The sequence below is a fragment of the Poecilia reticulata genome, chromosome 22 (genome assembly GCF_904066995.2).
Source record: "Poecilia reticulata chromosome 22, P_reticulata-male-v2, whole genome shotgun sequence".
NCBI classification, from domain to species: Eukaryota; Metazoa; Chordata; class Actinopteri; order Cyprinodontiformes; family Poeciliidae; genus Poecilia; species Poecilia reticulata.
The window spans coordinates 16,650,222-16,666,655 of NC_088851.1; the positions used below are offsets into that span (position 1 = coordinate 16,650,222).

Consider the following 16,434-nt stretch of genomic DNA (forward strand, 5'->3'; position numbering starts at 1 on the left):
TGAGTTATATTAAACTGTTCTCAAATCTGCTTTCTTAAACATCAAGTCCATGACATCATTAAATATGAATGCTATTGGTTGTCTGTTTTCCTAGCCTGACCCACAGCACTGCTCAGGTCATTTGAGGTGACCTTTGTGTGCATGTGCATGAAGACAAATTCAGAGGAGAAGTCAGACATACAGTCAAAAGTTTGCACAAGAGTTCTTGTTTGGACATTACGCTCAGGAGGTTTCTCTCAAGGCAGACTGAGGTTAGTCTTAAAGTCACCTCACCTCAAATCTGATCTGGTTTTTAACTTTAACAGACTCTAAAAACAGAAACCATTTGAACCATGATTCAAAACTTTACTAACAAACAAGTTCCAACATGCAGCAAAATCCCAAGAAAAGGTGTAAAAAGAAGAACACAAATGTTTTTACACAAATAATGTTATTACAGCATGTGAAATGAACTTTAACATGTTTACAGTCTTTTGGGGTATATAATGTAGATATGTACAATACATCTACCAGCTGTGCAAATCTAGAGACTGAAAATGTAGCAACTTGAGAAGTTTTTCTTGGCAAATCATAAAGTTTGTAGCATCTTTCCAAGGGGATGGAGTATTCGAACATTCATTTCAAAGCTCTGCAACCAGTTGGATTTATGGCTGGACTTTAACTGGGTCATTCTAACCCATTAGTGTTCTCTATGTTAAACCATTCAGTTGCAGCTCTGTATGTTTAGGTTTGTTGTCCTGCTGAAAGTTTAACCACCAAAGCCAGCAGCCATCAGAGAATGGCATGAGTGGGCACCATGAAGAAGCAAGGGAGAGTAGGAGCTTTTAAAAGAAACAGAGGTCAATTTGAAGGTATCAGATGCTGTTGCGATGCAAAATCAAATGTATTTTAAGTTGTTTTTGATATATATTTGTAACATAGTGACTTGATTATGGTATAAAATGGCCACATGTGCCTGGAAATTATATAACACTCCCTCGTTAATCTATTTAATCTATCTCTTACAATTTATTCTAAAAAATCCTACATTCAACTCATTTCATGTTTTCTCTGAACAGCTTCCATACTCTGCCATCTCTACACTATGATGTTGCCACTACCATGTTTCATCAAAGGGATAGTATATTCAGGGAGATATGCTGTGCTAGATTTGTACCTTAGTACTTGCATGTAAGTATTAAGGTAAAGTTTACATTTTAGTCTCATCTTCTCAGTCCTTACATGGATTCAAACAAAGACCTTTTCCATGCCACTTCTGCCTGTTGGTTAGTTAGAAGGCCACGTCTTTGAATATTTCCAGAGCAATACTGCAATACTTCATATAATGACTTGAACAGTGCTGCGGGAGATGTTCAAGGCTTGGGATTTTGTTTATAACCTATCTCCGCCTTACATGCCACAACTTTATCCCTGAATGTTCTCGTATGTCCCTTCTTTTACACATCTGTGAATGAAAATAGTGACGTGAAGAAAGCATATGTTTCAATATGTTTTTTATATGTTATTTTTAAACACACACTATGCATAAAGTGTGCTGTACATTTTCCCCAAGTCATTTCATCAGTTGTTGCCATCTAAGGTTTCCCATCTAAACTTTGAATCTATTCCTATTCTGATGTTAAGTTTGCCATCTAGTGTTCGTAAATGTGCAGCACTAAGGTGTTTTGTATGAACATAAAAGCATAGGCTGTGAGATGCGGCCAAGCACTGCCCACATTTTGCTGAAAATTCCTGTTAAGCTTCTGTTTTGCAGTAAAATTTGTAGAAACAAGCATTTTTCACCTAAAGTCATAGAGCAATTTATATAGACACTTAAATAGTTAGAGTAACGTCAGTGTATCTTTGAAAGTTGGTTCTTACCACACTTAATTTCATATATTTATGAATATTTTATAGTCTTTTTTTTTCTCTTCAGAAGAAAACATTTTAGTCTTCTAAGCAGAAAAGTCATTTTCCCATAAACTTATAAATGACCCAAAACAGAAAAGGCATGACATTAGAAGAACAAGAACTTTTTAGAAAGAAATTTTACAAAATTTAACATCTGATTGGCTAAAGCTTTCACATTTTACAAGTGATGTCAAACCTGCTTCCAATCTGCAGATGACTTCCATGTGTGTATACCTTCTGCATACTTCAGTAGGTCATGCATTCCTTCAGCTCACAAAAAAATGTATCAAGCCAGAGGGGTAAAGTAGGCTTCATCTAATTTCAGATCATTTCGAAAGACCTATTTTCCTTTATGCTGCATTTACAGAGTCACATAGTTGTGTCTGCTTCACTCATAAATGCCTGTATATTCATCCTAGTAAAAACACTAAACTCAGCTCAGTCATTAAATGAAAACCAGATTTTTTTTCGATAATCATTTTTCAGTCTTTATATCTCCTAAGACAGTTTGATATGTATGGATGTTCTGCCAGAAAACTGACAGCAGGACACACATGGAACTTGGAAAAAAAATCATCTTTCATGCGCACTTTTGCCGTCCACAAATATGTTCTTTATTATATGCTCTATGACAGTCGGTACATGGAAACTCATATAGGAAAACAGACTAAAACGATGAATGGAAACTTTAAAAAAAAAAAATAGATTTTTATGCTTGGTAGTGTAATAAGGTGAAAGAGGAGTCGGTTTTACATGAATTAGTCATGGATTTTCTTCTTTTTAAAAAAATTGCAACAGAGATTGTAAACACTAGAGGGCGCAAGTGGACTCAGAAAACCCGCAGCATGCAAACAGTCCCCTAAATATTACAATCAATTGTCAAGTATTTGCATGAGATAAACATGCAGACATGCATGTCATTGTTTATCTTTTTAGACTGAAACAAGGAACATAATGAGTCCAGCACACAGGAGAGCCAAGCTGCAGGACACAGCGCTTCTTGAGTGAGAAAGCAGATGGGAAGTCACAGAAATGGTGATTCCAGGTTTACAGTTGTCACATTTTTCACCACAGAAAGAGCAGACATCTGTGGTGTGAAGACTATCTGTATTGTATGTTCTTGTTGTTTTCCTTGCTAAAAACATACAAAAAAATGACATCACAGGTATACTAGAGATTTGAATCAACACTAAAATGGGAAACTGTATTTGTAACATGATAGATATACTCACTCGGTTCATAGTAGTCATAAACCTGCAGCACAGCATCCTTTACATGGGCTACTTTAAACGTTCTTACAAGAGGAAGTGTGACACAAACGTCTGCCTTGGTAACCTGCAAATGACATAGGAAGATGAGTTCTTCAAGTTGCTGTGCAGATGAGGCATAACATCGTGACCACTTGTAGGTGAACCGCGTAGAACTGATGATCTCTCCGGGGAAAAAACGGACCAGGCTAGTGGTCATAATGTTACGCCTCACAGGTGTGTAATAAAGAAACTGAGAAGGCATCAGGGCAGACCTGATGATGTGAGAGTTACACAGCTGGATCAGCACATCAGAACATCAGGCCTAATATACAGAGGCCAATATCAATCAAAACAAAGTCTAAGGTTGAAATGCGCAAGATGTGAGTAGATCTGAGATGAAAGCATGCCTTTCTACTTTAAACGCAGCAAATACTCTCAAATATTTTGCACTAGCATAACAGATCCAGAATGAAAACCCAAACAAAATGTGTCTATATACACATTTGAAATGACATTTGGGTGTGCACTGGTGCTGCAAAAAAATTAATTTCTGTTTTTGAACTCCCCTGCTCCAAGGATGAATCCTACCATAATTACAATGAAAGATCATATCAGCTGTTTTTTTTTATTTATTTTTTAATCTATAAAAGTTGCAGTTGTGGGCATATTGAAATACTCTTAATGATACCTGTCCTGCAACTACAAAAGGGTGCCCTCTGCTGATTTTTTTTTTATTTTTTTACATAACTCAAATGCATTCTTGTTTGATGAACTAAATATTATGTAAACATCTAAGCAGATGAAGAAAATAACTTAAGAACTTACTGAATCCAGGTACAAGCTGACTCTTTCAGGCCCTATGTCCACTCTCCTGATAGAATCCACCTGGACTGCAGCTCCGGAGAAAAGACTGAAACCACTGAGCATCCCCACTTCCAGTATAGCCATACCTGTGTGAACTATTTCTTGATTATCGTTTAATCTACAGAAAATAAAATGAAATGTTAAAGTTTTATAAAAAAAAAAAAGGGAAAAAAAAATTCTAAAAGCATTCGGCAGTACAGAGATTACCTTGTGCATGCAGACAACATTATGTGATTGGAGCCATTGTAAGTAAGATCAAAGTTTAATATGAATGCATCTTTGTCTGTGGTGGGCTCGATGTCCTGTGTGCTCTTTGTGTTGTAAAAGATGTTCACCTGGATGGATTCATAAAATTATTTTAAAATGGAAGCAAAGAATTCAGACAAGGAAAAGTAAAGATGATAGATTTAAGTGCTCCCTTTTATCTGGGCTCGGCACAAGCTGACAGCTAAAATCTGCAGTCCAGATGTTAACTGCTTAGCGACGGTTATCATCTCTACATTTACATTCGTTGTTTTGAATCCACGCTTCGAATGTGAGACGTGCTGGGGCATTTATCATGCACAGCTGCTGCTATTAATTTATTCTGATCATGTTCCTGTGGTTAAACAATCTGTCAGCAGGTTGTAGAACCAGACATAAAGGGGGAAGAAAAACATCACCGCTCTGCAAGGGCTCAAATAAGAAATCAGAAAAGGATTACTGCAACAAATGCTTCTTTCAAAATAACAAACCTTACCTGAAATATTGCAAATCCCATTCCTTCCAGGTAAATATTTAAAGGTAAATCTTCGTCAGCATTAATCTGATAACACAAAATTGAATCAAGAATAAATAAAAGTTTAGCTTTTTAGAGGAATATAGCAATCAGAGGTTTGCATGCAATCTTTATCTGCATAAATGCTATTTTAATAATCTGTTGATGCAATGATGATACAGATACAGACTTTTTGTAGCTGTAAGCAAACTTTTGGCATGTGCTTGAATGTTTGGCCACTCTTGTCAGGAAAATAACCCAACACCATGCGGCTGCCACTGCCATGCTTGACAGTACAATATTCTTAAGTGTGAAATCCTTCCCTTTGACTCCTCCAAACATACCGTTTGTCACAAAGAAACATAAGGTTGCCAAAATAATCAATATCTAGGTAACATCAACATAATCTTGCCCGCTTTTCTCAGTATTCCACATTTGAAATAATAGTTATGCAAATAAACATAAATGACTACTTTCTTTCTTAAGATGTGTTATTTGTTTTACCTCTCTGCTTTGATAAGCTCGATAGTTGGTTGAATCGATGTGAAACAGCGATGCAGTTGAAGACACAGGGGAAGATATATTAACAATAAGGTTGATGGCATTTGCGCCACTGAATGCAGCGTAATAAGACAAAACCTGGAGAGCAACTACAGTGTCCTGCAAAAAATAGAAGCAAAACAGCCTACGATTATCTCACTATTTACACTGTAAAACTTTGTACCAGACAAAGGAGGTAATTCATAAACCTTCTCAAGCCTGGTCTCACCTGAGTAGTTCCAAAGCCACCTAGATAGCTTCTCTGCATACTCAACCACTTCATGAGTGGGATACTTTCGAGGAAGCTGCCTCTCAGAAATTGAACCAGCAGCACGTAAGAGGCCATTTCAATCTGTGCTGAACGTTGCTGCCGGCTGTTAGATCTCAGGCCTCCAGAGATTGTCCACATCATGACACCATCTTGGGAGGAGAGAAAAGACAAACCATGAGAAAGTATGCACAGGCTACTTTAGCTGCTTTGTTAAACCATGTCCCAAAACATGTTTGTTATTTCAAGAAATGAAGGGTTATTCTGATACAATTTCAAATGAATGTGGACCGATTTGATCAAGATTTCATCAGTCACAGTTTTGCAGGTTATTTAGCATTTTTTTTATGTCGTAAAATGAATTCTGAATCACCTCTGTAATCAGCTCTTCTATAGAGCTCTGTGGTCACTCTCTGCTCTACGTTACTTTTGCCCAGAGCTAAAGCATAAGCCACCAGACACAGGGTGTAGTTGCTGACAATACCACTGGACACTTTGCTCTCCAGGTATCTCAGGCTCAAAGACACGTTGTCCGCATACATCTCCTATGCACAAAGTAAATGCACGCAAGTTATATTATTGCTGAAAATCAAGTTTTCGGTTTCCTACATTGTAATCAGTCACATTACATGAAACGGACAGATCTTTTTGACTTACGGAGTAAGTGTCGTCCTCCAGAAATGCCAGAAGTACATAAGCAGTAAGAGCAATGGGGCTATCATCCTGATCTCCCCGCATTTCTGTGTGGATAAGCTTGCCGACCTCAGTAAACTCCCCTCGGGAATCTTGGTGTTTTAAGAGCCAGGCTGTGGCTTTGGTTAAGACTGTCTGGTCTATCTGCATGTATGGCTGAGCCTGGAGGAAGTATCGCAGCACAAGGGCCGTCAGCCTAGTTCATAAAAATCAAGCAAAGAAAAAGAGATGAGAAGAAATGATGAAAAAGAAAAAAATAATCTATTCCATGAAAATGCAACCAATAAATGACCTACCAAGTGCTACCAGAAGTGTCACTTTGTCCAAAAGCACTGAAGGAACCATCATCTCTTTGGAAAGAAAGTTGTTTCTCATAACCTATAGTAAAAAAAAAAACACAGACATGTTCGCAATTGTATACATTTAGACATTTAAGTGGCAGAATATTTATGAGAAATCCTAAGACATTTAAGAAATTAACTTTGATGAAACACTATTTTACGTTCTACCACTGTTATGTCCAAACCTTTTGCTGTCATCCAATGGGAACTCCTTAAGAGCCAAATAAAATATTTTATTTTCAAAAAAAGAGGTTAAAATAATTTTGTTATGATTTTTTTTTCTAAATCAATCAATTCTTTAAATTAAATTAATTATTTACCTAAAATGAATGCAATATTTTAACAAAATGAACAAAGTAACCCACATTTTGTCAAAATGGATCAGTAAATCAAGAAAGAAAAAGTTTGAGAACAGGACGTGTGTCACGCAAATCATTTATTGTGTTATTACAAACATTTGTATTATTAAATTTTAATTAAAAAAAGAATTGTTAAATAAAGAAAAAAATAGCTTGTTCTGAACAGCTTACAAAAAGATTTTTAAATGTCAGTTATAATCCTATTATGTAATATTTATACTCATTTTGAATTATTGTATTGCTCATAGGCATTCAGAGGGCTTTAAGTTGCCCTAGGTCACACTTTGGACACCCATGTTCTCTCATAATGACTGTACATCACAGGATAACAGAGACGCACAGGACAAATCGAGCCATTTACTGCAAATAGCTTTGTGAGTTTCTCCAACTTTATTTGTAGATAATAACTGAAATTAGTTTTGCACTCCATCTTACCTTGCATCATGTAGTGAAGAGCTTTGTTTCTGATCCCTGCGTCATCCTGGCTTGATTTTTCCAGGTACTGGAGCACAAAGACACTCGGAGCAAAGTGAACCATGTTCTGCTCTCCACACCCAGTAGGCAGCTGAACCAGTGAGTCCAAATTTTCAATTGACAAAGCCAAGATGTCACCTGTTAGATGCAGTTATAGATGGGACAATTTGGCAGTTTTGCATTTTGTTTGATATCAGGATACAACAGTAAATGACCCAGTACATTTTTTTTTATGTATAGGATAATATTATTTGTGAAAAAGCCAAATGACCCTAGTATAAGCAAGGAAAAAAATACGACTCCTATCTGTCTGTGTTATATGAGCCAAGTTAATATTATTATATTAATAATTGAAGAATGAGAATATTGGGAACATAATAAGATGAGCCAGACAACATTAATGTATCTCTGATTATAAGTGTAAGAAACATTTCTAATTGCAAACTGACACAAAGCAAATGATGAACGTACCGACAAGCGCTACTTGGGCCCTCTGGCTTCCTGGTACCAGATTTGGAGGAAAAGAAAAGGTCACAGATCTGGGAGAGTTTTGTTTCTCTGGCATCACTTCCAAGAACAAGGTGTGAGAGAAGGTCTGTTCAACTCCTTCAGGCTAAATGAATATGTAAGTGATATTTGTATTATCAGATTGATGGAATGCCACATGGAATTTGTTCATTTGCTTCAAGTTAAAAAAAGAGAAATCTTTTTTTTTTTTTTACAAACTTGGTAGGTCTATTCCGATCTCCTCATACGTCTTACCTTCACCCAGATTTTTTCAACAAGTCCATCTGAGGCTTTTGCAGACACAGCATCCACATATATTTCCATCTCACCAAGAGCCAAAGGCCTGATGGGGAATAAGGCCGAAGCAGACTCATGACCCCCTAAGGTAATTTTCTGGGCATTTATAATGGATGCACCTGTTCGGTCCATTAAGACAAACTCAAAGGCATCACTCTGGGCTACCAACACGATCACCTACAAGAGAAATATACTGAGTTGGAGAAAAAGAATATATATAAAGCACAAACTAAAGAAACTATTGAACGGACTCCAAGTTTCTTGAATTTGTGTTTATAAAGAAAAGAAAATATATGTCCTGTCCAAAGATGTATTCAATTGACCTCGGTTTCTTGCTCTAAATGGTTGACGACATTGACTTCCAGGACAATCTCCTCTCCTTTGATGAGGTGTGAAGGGACAACAAGGGACAAGGAGAAGTCGTTGGATATGGTCAGCTATCCATGCAAAAACAGAAGACACAATAACAGAAGACACAATAATAAACAGAAGACACTGGTTCAATATAAACCAGTAAACCAATATACTGGTTTATATTGAAGCACTAGTAGAGGCAAACATTATTATTTCATTACCTTTTGTGGCAGAGGAGTGAAACCCAAACCCAGGTTGTCCGACACTGACACTGCTACAGCTCCTAAGCAGGAAACACCATTAGGTACTGTTATTTTCCCACTGGTCCAGTTCTTGTCACTGAAAGACACGACGAGATACAAAGATGTTTTGGACCATCGCTTTAGCGGCCACACTCTGTTCAGTTGATTAGCTTTAATGTCTTACCCAACGCTTATATCCAACAGGAGCAGAGATTCAGCAGCCTCCATCCAGTTGTTCCAGTATTGCTCCAAAATGGACCTATTAGATTTATCTTCCTCTTCATGTAGTTGTCACGGAAAGAAGAAATCAGATTATGTTCCATGTATGAGGAAGAAATTACAAATGAAGTGTATGTTGTAAATGATTTTGAGATGAGAACATCATTATCTATCAACTCTTACCGTTTCCAGGTCCACCTTCTTGGTTTTTCAAATAAAATCTTGCGTTGGTCATCATCTTAAGATTATATTTCTGCATGAAACAACACATCTTACTACCCTTACTTCTTGAAATTATTTACAATTATTTACAAGAAAAATAGTGCTTGCATTGTTTTCATTGTCAACCAGATTTTAAATTATGTAAAGGTTGCTCTATTGAAAACTGTATATACAACAGACATACATTTACACTCTCACTTACAGATACTCAGCACAGAACTCTACAGGGTATCTATCACACTGCCCTGTAGATGCCCGCTGGAATCTACCAGAAATTCATTTATGACTTTAAGGTCTGTAAAAATCTAAAATTTAGTTCCTTTTGTTCCATAAAGTCTACATACAAAGAGTTTCATGTGTGATGGGGTATAAAAAGCATTCACTCGACAAGCAAGGTGGATTTTGAGTTTGAATTGTTTTAAATGGGGCTGCACAGTGGCGCAGTTGGTAGAGCTGTTGCCTTGCAGCAAGAAGGTTCTGGGTTCGATTCCCGACCTGGGGTCTTTCTGCATGGAGTTTGCATGTTCTCCCTGTGCGTGCGTGGGTTTTCTCCGGGTACTCCGGTTTCCTCCCACAGTCCAAAAACATGACTGTCAGGTTAACTGGCCTCTCCAAATTGCCCCTAGGTGTGAGTGAGTGTGTGTGTGTCTCTGTGTTGCCCTGCGACAGACTGGCGACCTGTCCAGGGTGTACCCTGCCTCTTGCCCGAAATGTTCGCTGGAGATGGGCACCAGCACCCCTCCCGACTCCACTGAGGGAAAAAGGGTGCAAGAAAATGGATGGATGGATGGATTGTTTTAAATGGCAGCAATGTGGGTTTTTATTTAACTGCCTCTGCTCTGAGCAGCTTGACCTAAAAGCAGACGTTCCCTTTGAGAGCTTTGGACTGAGTACAGACTCACTGAATTGGTGGCATGGATGTTATTTTGATAACAGTTTCGGGACTATAGTTGCATAAACAAGCTCAGATGTTTTAAATAATTGATTCTTCACACAATGCAGGCCACCAGATACCTTAGTTTCCTTCATATATTGTCATCAATCACCCTCAGGCTCTGTTCCTAAAATACTGTATAGTTCCCAACTGCTAGAACAACAAGTCATCTCCAAACAAAGCAGACAGATATGTTACATCATAATCCACCCACAATGTCTTAAAGAAACAGCAGTGCTTAGATAACTGGAGATATCCCTTTGTAATCGAAGCAACAAAGGTTGCATGAAGCAAAGACTGCTCTGTCCAAAGAAGCAACTTTCTCAGAACTTAGAAGGTCACATTTCAGAATTTTTGCTTAGTTTTTTTGCATCTTTCAATATGGCCCGAATGTCACTTCTAGGATCAATCCCAGCATGAAGGCTAAGTTTGACTGCAAACAAAAGTCTTTTTTAGAATCCAAAGTGTTCTTCTCCTACCTGTCCAACTCTGTAGTCCAGGTCAGACGGCAGAGCATCATTTTGCATCGCTGTGACTGTGATTCCTACTTGAAACCTGGGTTCACTGCCAGTCACAGTGAGCGACACCTGCTCACCGGGCTGGGCCCTCTCACTGCTCCAGTTTAGCGTTACCTAAAAACAGCAGGCAAACATTCTACCAGCACATCCAGAAGGAGCGTTACATGTTTCTATTAGAACGGTATTTAAATTGGTCTTATTGACGAAAAAATGATAAAGGAACATGTTTTCACACATGGTTGTACTGATGGATAGAAATGTAGACTGTGTCACTGGTGATTTCCCCATCAGAATGGATGTAGTAGACAGTGACGCAGGCCTCAGGGTACCAGGACAGCTCTGGCGTGAGAGTGACTGAAGACGAGTAGTTCTTTGTCCCGGCGGCCACCACCTGACCTTTAGAGCTGATCTACAATTACAGCAACACAAAAGAGGCATCATATTTATGGCATATCTTGTATCCACTCCCAATTAAAGTATCCATACCCTTTGAATATTTTCACATTGTGTAACTTTCCACCTGAAAACTTCGATGTATTTTATTGGGATAATTGTCCAACACAAAATATCAGAGATATGAGATTGGAAAATAAAAAAATGCATGTTTTTTTAATCATTTGTATTAAATAAATAAGCGTAGAGGGTATTTACATCGTGCCCCTTTATTATGATACCCCTAAGCAGAATCCAGTGCAACCAATTAACTTCAGAAATCATCTCATCAACAAACAGAGTAAGACAATATATATTTTTTAAATATTATTATCTGTTAATCTGAAAACATTAATGAACAAACAGCATCAGGAAAACCAAGAAACACAGAAGAAAGATCAGGGATAAAGAAGTAGTGATGCTTAAAGCATATAGTTATTTTGTAAAACATTATCCTAAGGTTTAAATAGCTCAAAGGAAATACTAAGAAACTGCTATCCAACTAAGATAACAGTAAGATAACAGTCCATTGAAGCAGAGCATTAATCAGAGGAAAGACTAATTAGGTTCATGGTAACTCAGGAGGAGCTACACAGATCTACAGCTCAGGTGGGAGAATCTGTCAACACAGCAACTCACAGCAATTCTCACCTCCATAGGGGGGACGCAAAAGTGAAAAAAGTGGTTTATCTACTAGTAATAATAACAATAACTGACACATTTTAACCAACATACCACAAAGTGAAGCCTCTCTGGTTTGATGGTGCTCTCCACATTAAGTTGAAGTGGAAGTCCAATCTGAGATGAACCACAGAATCGTATATTATTTCCACATGCAGTTAAATGCAAAATAGTGCAGAATGTGTTTAAAATTTACCTGTGCAGGCAATGTGTTGATTGGGCCGATCTGAATATATGAGCGAGTAGGGGAGGAGTAGTTAGTGTACACCTTCAGGGTCTCCTCGTTCGTCTGGAATCTCGCCTGGAGATAAAAGTAATATGAGGATTTTGAAATTGTTTGTTCTGTTAGAAACACATCTTTGATTCCAGGAATGGTGTACTGCACTGAAGCCTCTTATGTTAGATGCATCAAAACTCAGAATGGTCCTTTTCCTGGAAGATCTACTTCTGTGAGCTATGACTCATAATACTCACCTTTATCAATAGCATCTCTACTTGAACTCGTAATTTAAACTGTATGAGTACGTTGCCATTCTCAGGCACGGGGAGAGTAAGACTCGTAGTCGTTGAGTTCATCAAAGAGGATCTCTGAGTGACTTGAACCACAACAGAGTGCTTCAAATCCAGTGAGCTGAGAGACCTTCTGTCATATCTAACAATCCTGAGCTGTGAAATGCAAGAGGAGATTATATATATTTGTAGGAGTTTAATAGTTTAATAGATTAATAATCCTGTAATTTTGAAATGACTCAACTTACATTTGCTGAAAAGTTTAAGGATGGCTTCAGAGTCGACGGAAAGTTAAGGAACATGAGCTGGAATTTGTTTGGCAGCACATGAACTTCAACGGTTTTATTCACAGTAAGTCCTGGAGCCACAGCAACAGAAACGAAATGTTGTGGTAAAGCGTTGAGATATTGAAGCCGTTGTTTAAAATGAAACATACCTGCGGAGCCACTTCTAAACTGGACAGCAATGTGTAGAACATGACTGTTGCTAGCCGATAAGGAGGAGTACAGAGCCTGAAGTTGGTCTCTGCTGAAGAAAAACTGGGCTGACCCATAGATCTGAAAGAGATAGGTCTATTCTAGTCTATTCTTGCTTTAATTTATTTCTTATTTAAAATAGATAAGAGTCAGTCATTAAATCTCACCTGTTTGGTTTCAGTTTGCAGAAATGGAGCGGTCCCGTTGTTTAAGGTGACATCTAAAGTCCCATGTGCAGGTTGTCCATGGGGATAACTGGAAGTAAAATTATTTGTAGAGAAAATAGTATGAAATAGACTCAAAAGCTATTTTATTAGGAACACCCAAACAATTAACCCAGTAAAGGCAATAAATATCTAAGGCTGTGACCACTGACAGGATGCAGTGCTAGAAACAGCAAAGACACTGCAACAAAGCTTAACGAGCAAACACTCACATAACTGCAGCACAGTTAAACTTACAGTACTCTCACTGATCCTGAGATGTCATCTCCAAGAAGCACTTGAGAAGATGTTTTGACCATCACATCAAAAGGAGAAGTTCCTTCATCTGTCAAACATGAAATTACGAGGAAAAATAAATATTCTATTGCGTTTGCTGAGGTTCTGCTCACCTGGATTTGTTGTGAATCGATTATATTAAAAATAAACTTTGTTACATTTCCATCTACAACACTGAAAGTTCTGGAAATTGTGATATTGTCATAATATGTATAATATTTAATCTGTGATTCCTGTTTTGACCTTTTGTTGTTTATTTTATTTATTTTTTATTAATTACTTTAGTCCTCTGTGTGTTTTGCTGCTTGGTTTACTATAATTTGAGTATCAGGCTACCTTGGGCTATGTTCATACTCCCTGATGTAATCCAACTAAATTTGTTAGAAAGTATATATATATACATAAGTTGAATAATTTAGGATTTTCATTTTTTTTCTGCTAAATTTGCAAGTAAAGTATTTTTTGTCAGTTTTAAAAGTGCTACATAAGTAACAAAATAATTCAGTTAGACATTGAAATCAACCAATATCAATCAATTCAAATAGCGCTAAATGTTAAATGGCCATTTTAAATATGAATTGTATCTGTAAAATCATTACCATGATGTTCCACAATGAAGGATTTCTCATCAGTTACCCCCTGTCAAAATGAAAGAAAAAAATATATATTTTTTTATTCTTGAGAAAAATTCTTTACAACATGATGAAGCACAAAAGGGAGTTTATTCCTCTCTTTCAATCTTACGTTCACTGTTGCTGTGATCATCCACTGTCCAGGGCGAGACATCAGGGGTAAACTGAATTCTTTCAAGACAATCCCTACATTTCCTGTGGAGTTCCAGCTTTCAAAAGGATTCCCACTGGGATCCTGCGTGTTAAAGGCACATTAGTCAAGCTTTTCACCTAACTAAACCAGGGATTCTCTCTAGAAAGCCTGCCTTACCAGCAGTGAAATGTCCACCCTGCCTTTGTACGGTTTGTTATCCAGTTGGAAAGTGACAACTCTGACGTTGACGGCGTCGCCCGGTTTGTAGCTTGATCTGTCCGTTTGAATGAACAATGAAACCGTCCGGAGGTTGTAGGTGAGGGATGTGGTGTTTGTGAAAAGGAGGCGATTCTCGCTGTAGCCCCTCACAGTTAAGCTTAGTAGTGAGTTTTGTGATAAAGAGCCAGGAAACTGTGAAGATGTTCAGAAAATAATATCAAACCTGGATATAAACGTTCAGACAATTTTAGTCAAATTCTACTTGGGATTGAGATAAATAAAAAAATAAACCTCACAGGTGGAAGATTGAGGATAGTTGTAACACCTTTAAAAAGACAGAATTGTAGTATTCACTAGCCATTTCAAATGTTAGCAAGGAAATCAAACTTGAATTTGTGAAACTGTATCACCTCCTTGATATTCCCCTTTTTGCGTGACTTTAGTGTTGCCGTGTGTCACCTCAGCTGTTAAATTGCCGTGGAAGTCAGCAAAAACAGTAATCGCGATAGCAGTGGGTGAACCAGCATTGAGCACCTCTGGACCCGAGATCAGAAACAACGTTGTACTTTAACAAAACAAAGAAAGAGACATTAACCAAGCAAACTGGTTAAGTTGGCCTTCAGGGAGAATAAAAACTGCCACTTCATTCAGGATAAACAACAAGTGCTTACTTGGGTGAATCCTGTGTCAAGCCAGAAGCAGCAAAAGACAGAACGAGGGTCCATATTATGTCCATGTTGGTCATCTGTGTTCTCATTTAAAAGTGAAGCTTTAGTTCCACGTCCAAAACCTGGCGTGAGAAAATGCGTCTGACCGTTTGAGAGAAAACACTCCAACTGCTGTCCCACAACCAACTACAAGTTTTACCCAAATGTTGTCACACACAAATTGATAAAGGGCGGAAGAGGACGTTCTCATATTCTTAGCACCTTTACCCAGAAGGACAGGTTTCATGTTTCTTACCATTCAGTGTTGTCTAAGCCTTATTGTAAGCATAATCTGTGTCAAACATCTTGAATGTCTTAAAGCATACAAGCTTCTGTGGAATATTTGACACAAACATGCCTTTTAGGCTTTAAACATTTTGTCAAATTGCAGCCACAAACTCTAGTGTATTTTATAGCTTCTTACATGATGCAAAGAAGCACATAAATGTGAAGAAAGAAAAATATACATGATTTTCAATATTTAAAAAAGTGCTGCATTTCTCCCCAGTCTGCTCTATTTTTAGCTGTATTTTAACTCACATCTCTGTCCCTGCAGATGAACATCATCTCCACAGCATGAAGCTTTCACCAACATTTTTCCAAAACATATTTTGACCTAATTCGTTCCAATAGGACTCTGGCAGTATATTTATATATGGTATCTGCATCCTCACAGTGTGATACTGCCAGGACCATGTTTCACAGTCAGAACTGTGTGCTCAGTACAAGCTGCAGCTTTTGAATTATTTCTCCTCTGACAACATCACTGGTATGTCCCATTCTTGGTAAGCTGCAAACTGGCCTTTCGGCTTCAGTCAACAATTGCCTTTCTTCTTTCCTCTCATCCGTAACTGCCAAATTTGTGGAATGCTCTGTTGTAGACATTATTTTTCCCCATCTCAGCATTACCAAATCTACCCATGGCCTCTTGATGCTCAGCCCAAGTTGACGTCAATGTCTTTTTACTTTTCTAATTTCCATTTTTAGATGACAAATTGAGCTTTGTTCTTTGAGGTGTCAAAAGCTTGGGATATTGTTTTATAACCTAAACCCGGAGATGATTCTAGTTTAAATCTCCTGTAAATTAGTGCAGCTTTTACTAGAATAAATTATGCATTTTAAATCTGTATTGAATTAAGGTGCTGATCGTCACAAATATAAACATGCAGTATAAGAGTTTACACTAAGGGTCCAGGTGGGCTTTAATCACCAGGGGGTGATTAAATATTTTCAGAGGGAATCCTCAAGTTCGCGTGCATTACCTTGTTTTGACCAGTAGGTGGTGCTAAAGCCTCACCTTTCAAATCACATGCTCCTCCCAGCTCCTAATGGGGGAAAGCCTCACTTTGAAACTAACCACCATAAATGGACAATTTTCTTCATTCTTGTCACAGTAGCTGTTGTTAAATGGCGTC

General features: G+C 37.8%; 1 protein-coding gene across 1 annotated transcript; it reads right to left on the reverse strand.

Annotated features, from left to right (window-relative positions):
* Window positions 1-2,585: 2,585 nt before the first annotated feature.
* On the reverse strand, window positions 2,586-15,183 carry LOC103458598 (CD109 antigen-like). The gene is made up of 32 exons (XM_008399528.3): window positions 14,984-15,183; window positions 14,723-14,877; window positions 14,609-14,637; window positions 14,271-14,504; window positions 14,073-14,195; window positions 13,928-13,967; window positions 13,290-13,377; window positions 12,996-13,083; window positions 12,789-12,909; window positions 12,601-12,710; window positions 12,317-12,508; window positions 12,039-12,143; window positions 11,897-11,959; window positions 10,965-11,138; window positions 10,691-10,843; window positions 9,239-9,308; window positions 9,021-9,114; window positions 8,816-8,933; window positions 8,564-8,677; window positions 8,199-8,417; window positions 7,908-8,049; window positions 7,398-7,574; window positions 6,559-6,640; window positions 6,227-6,458; window positions 5,943-6,114; window positions 5,531-5,721; window positions 5,266-5,421; window positions 4,744-4,809; window positions 4,212-4,339; window positions 3,966-4,122; window positions 3,123-3,225; window positions 2,586-3,025 (listed from the first exon to the last, which is right to left on the reverse strand). The coding sequence occupies exons 1-32, from the start codon at window positions 15,067-15,069 to the stop codon at window positions 2,823-2,825; spliced, it is 4,185 nt and encodes a 1,394-aa protein (XP_008397750.2). The 5' UTR covers window positions 15,070-15,183; the 3' UTR covers window positions 2,586-2,822.
* Between the last annotated feature and the right edge of the window lie 1,251 nt (window positions 15,184-16,434).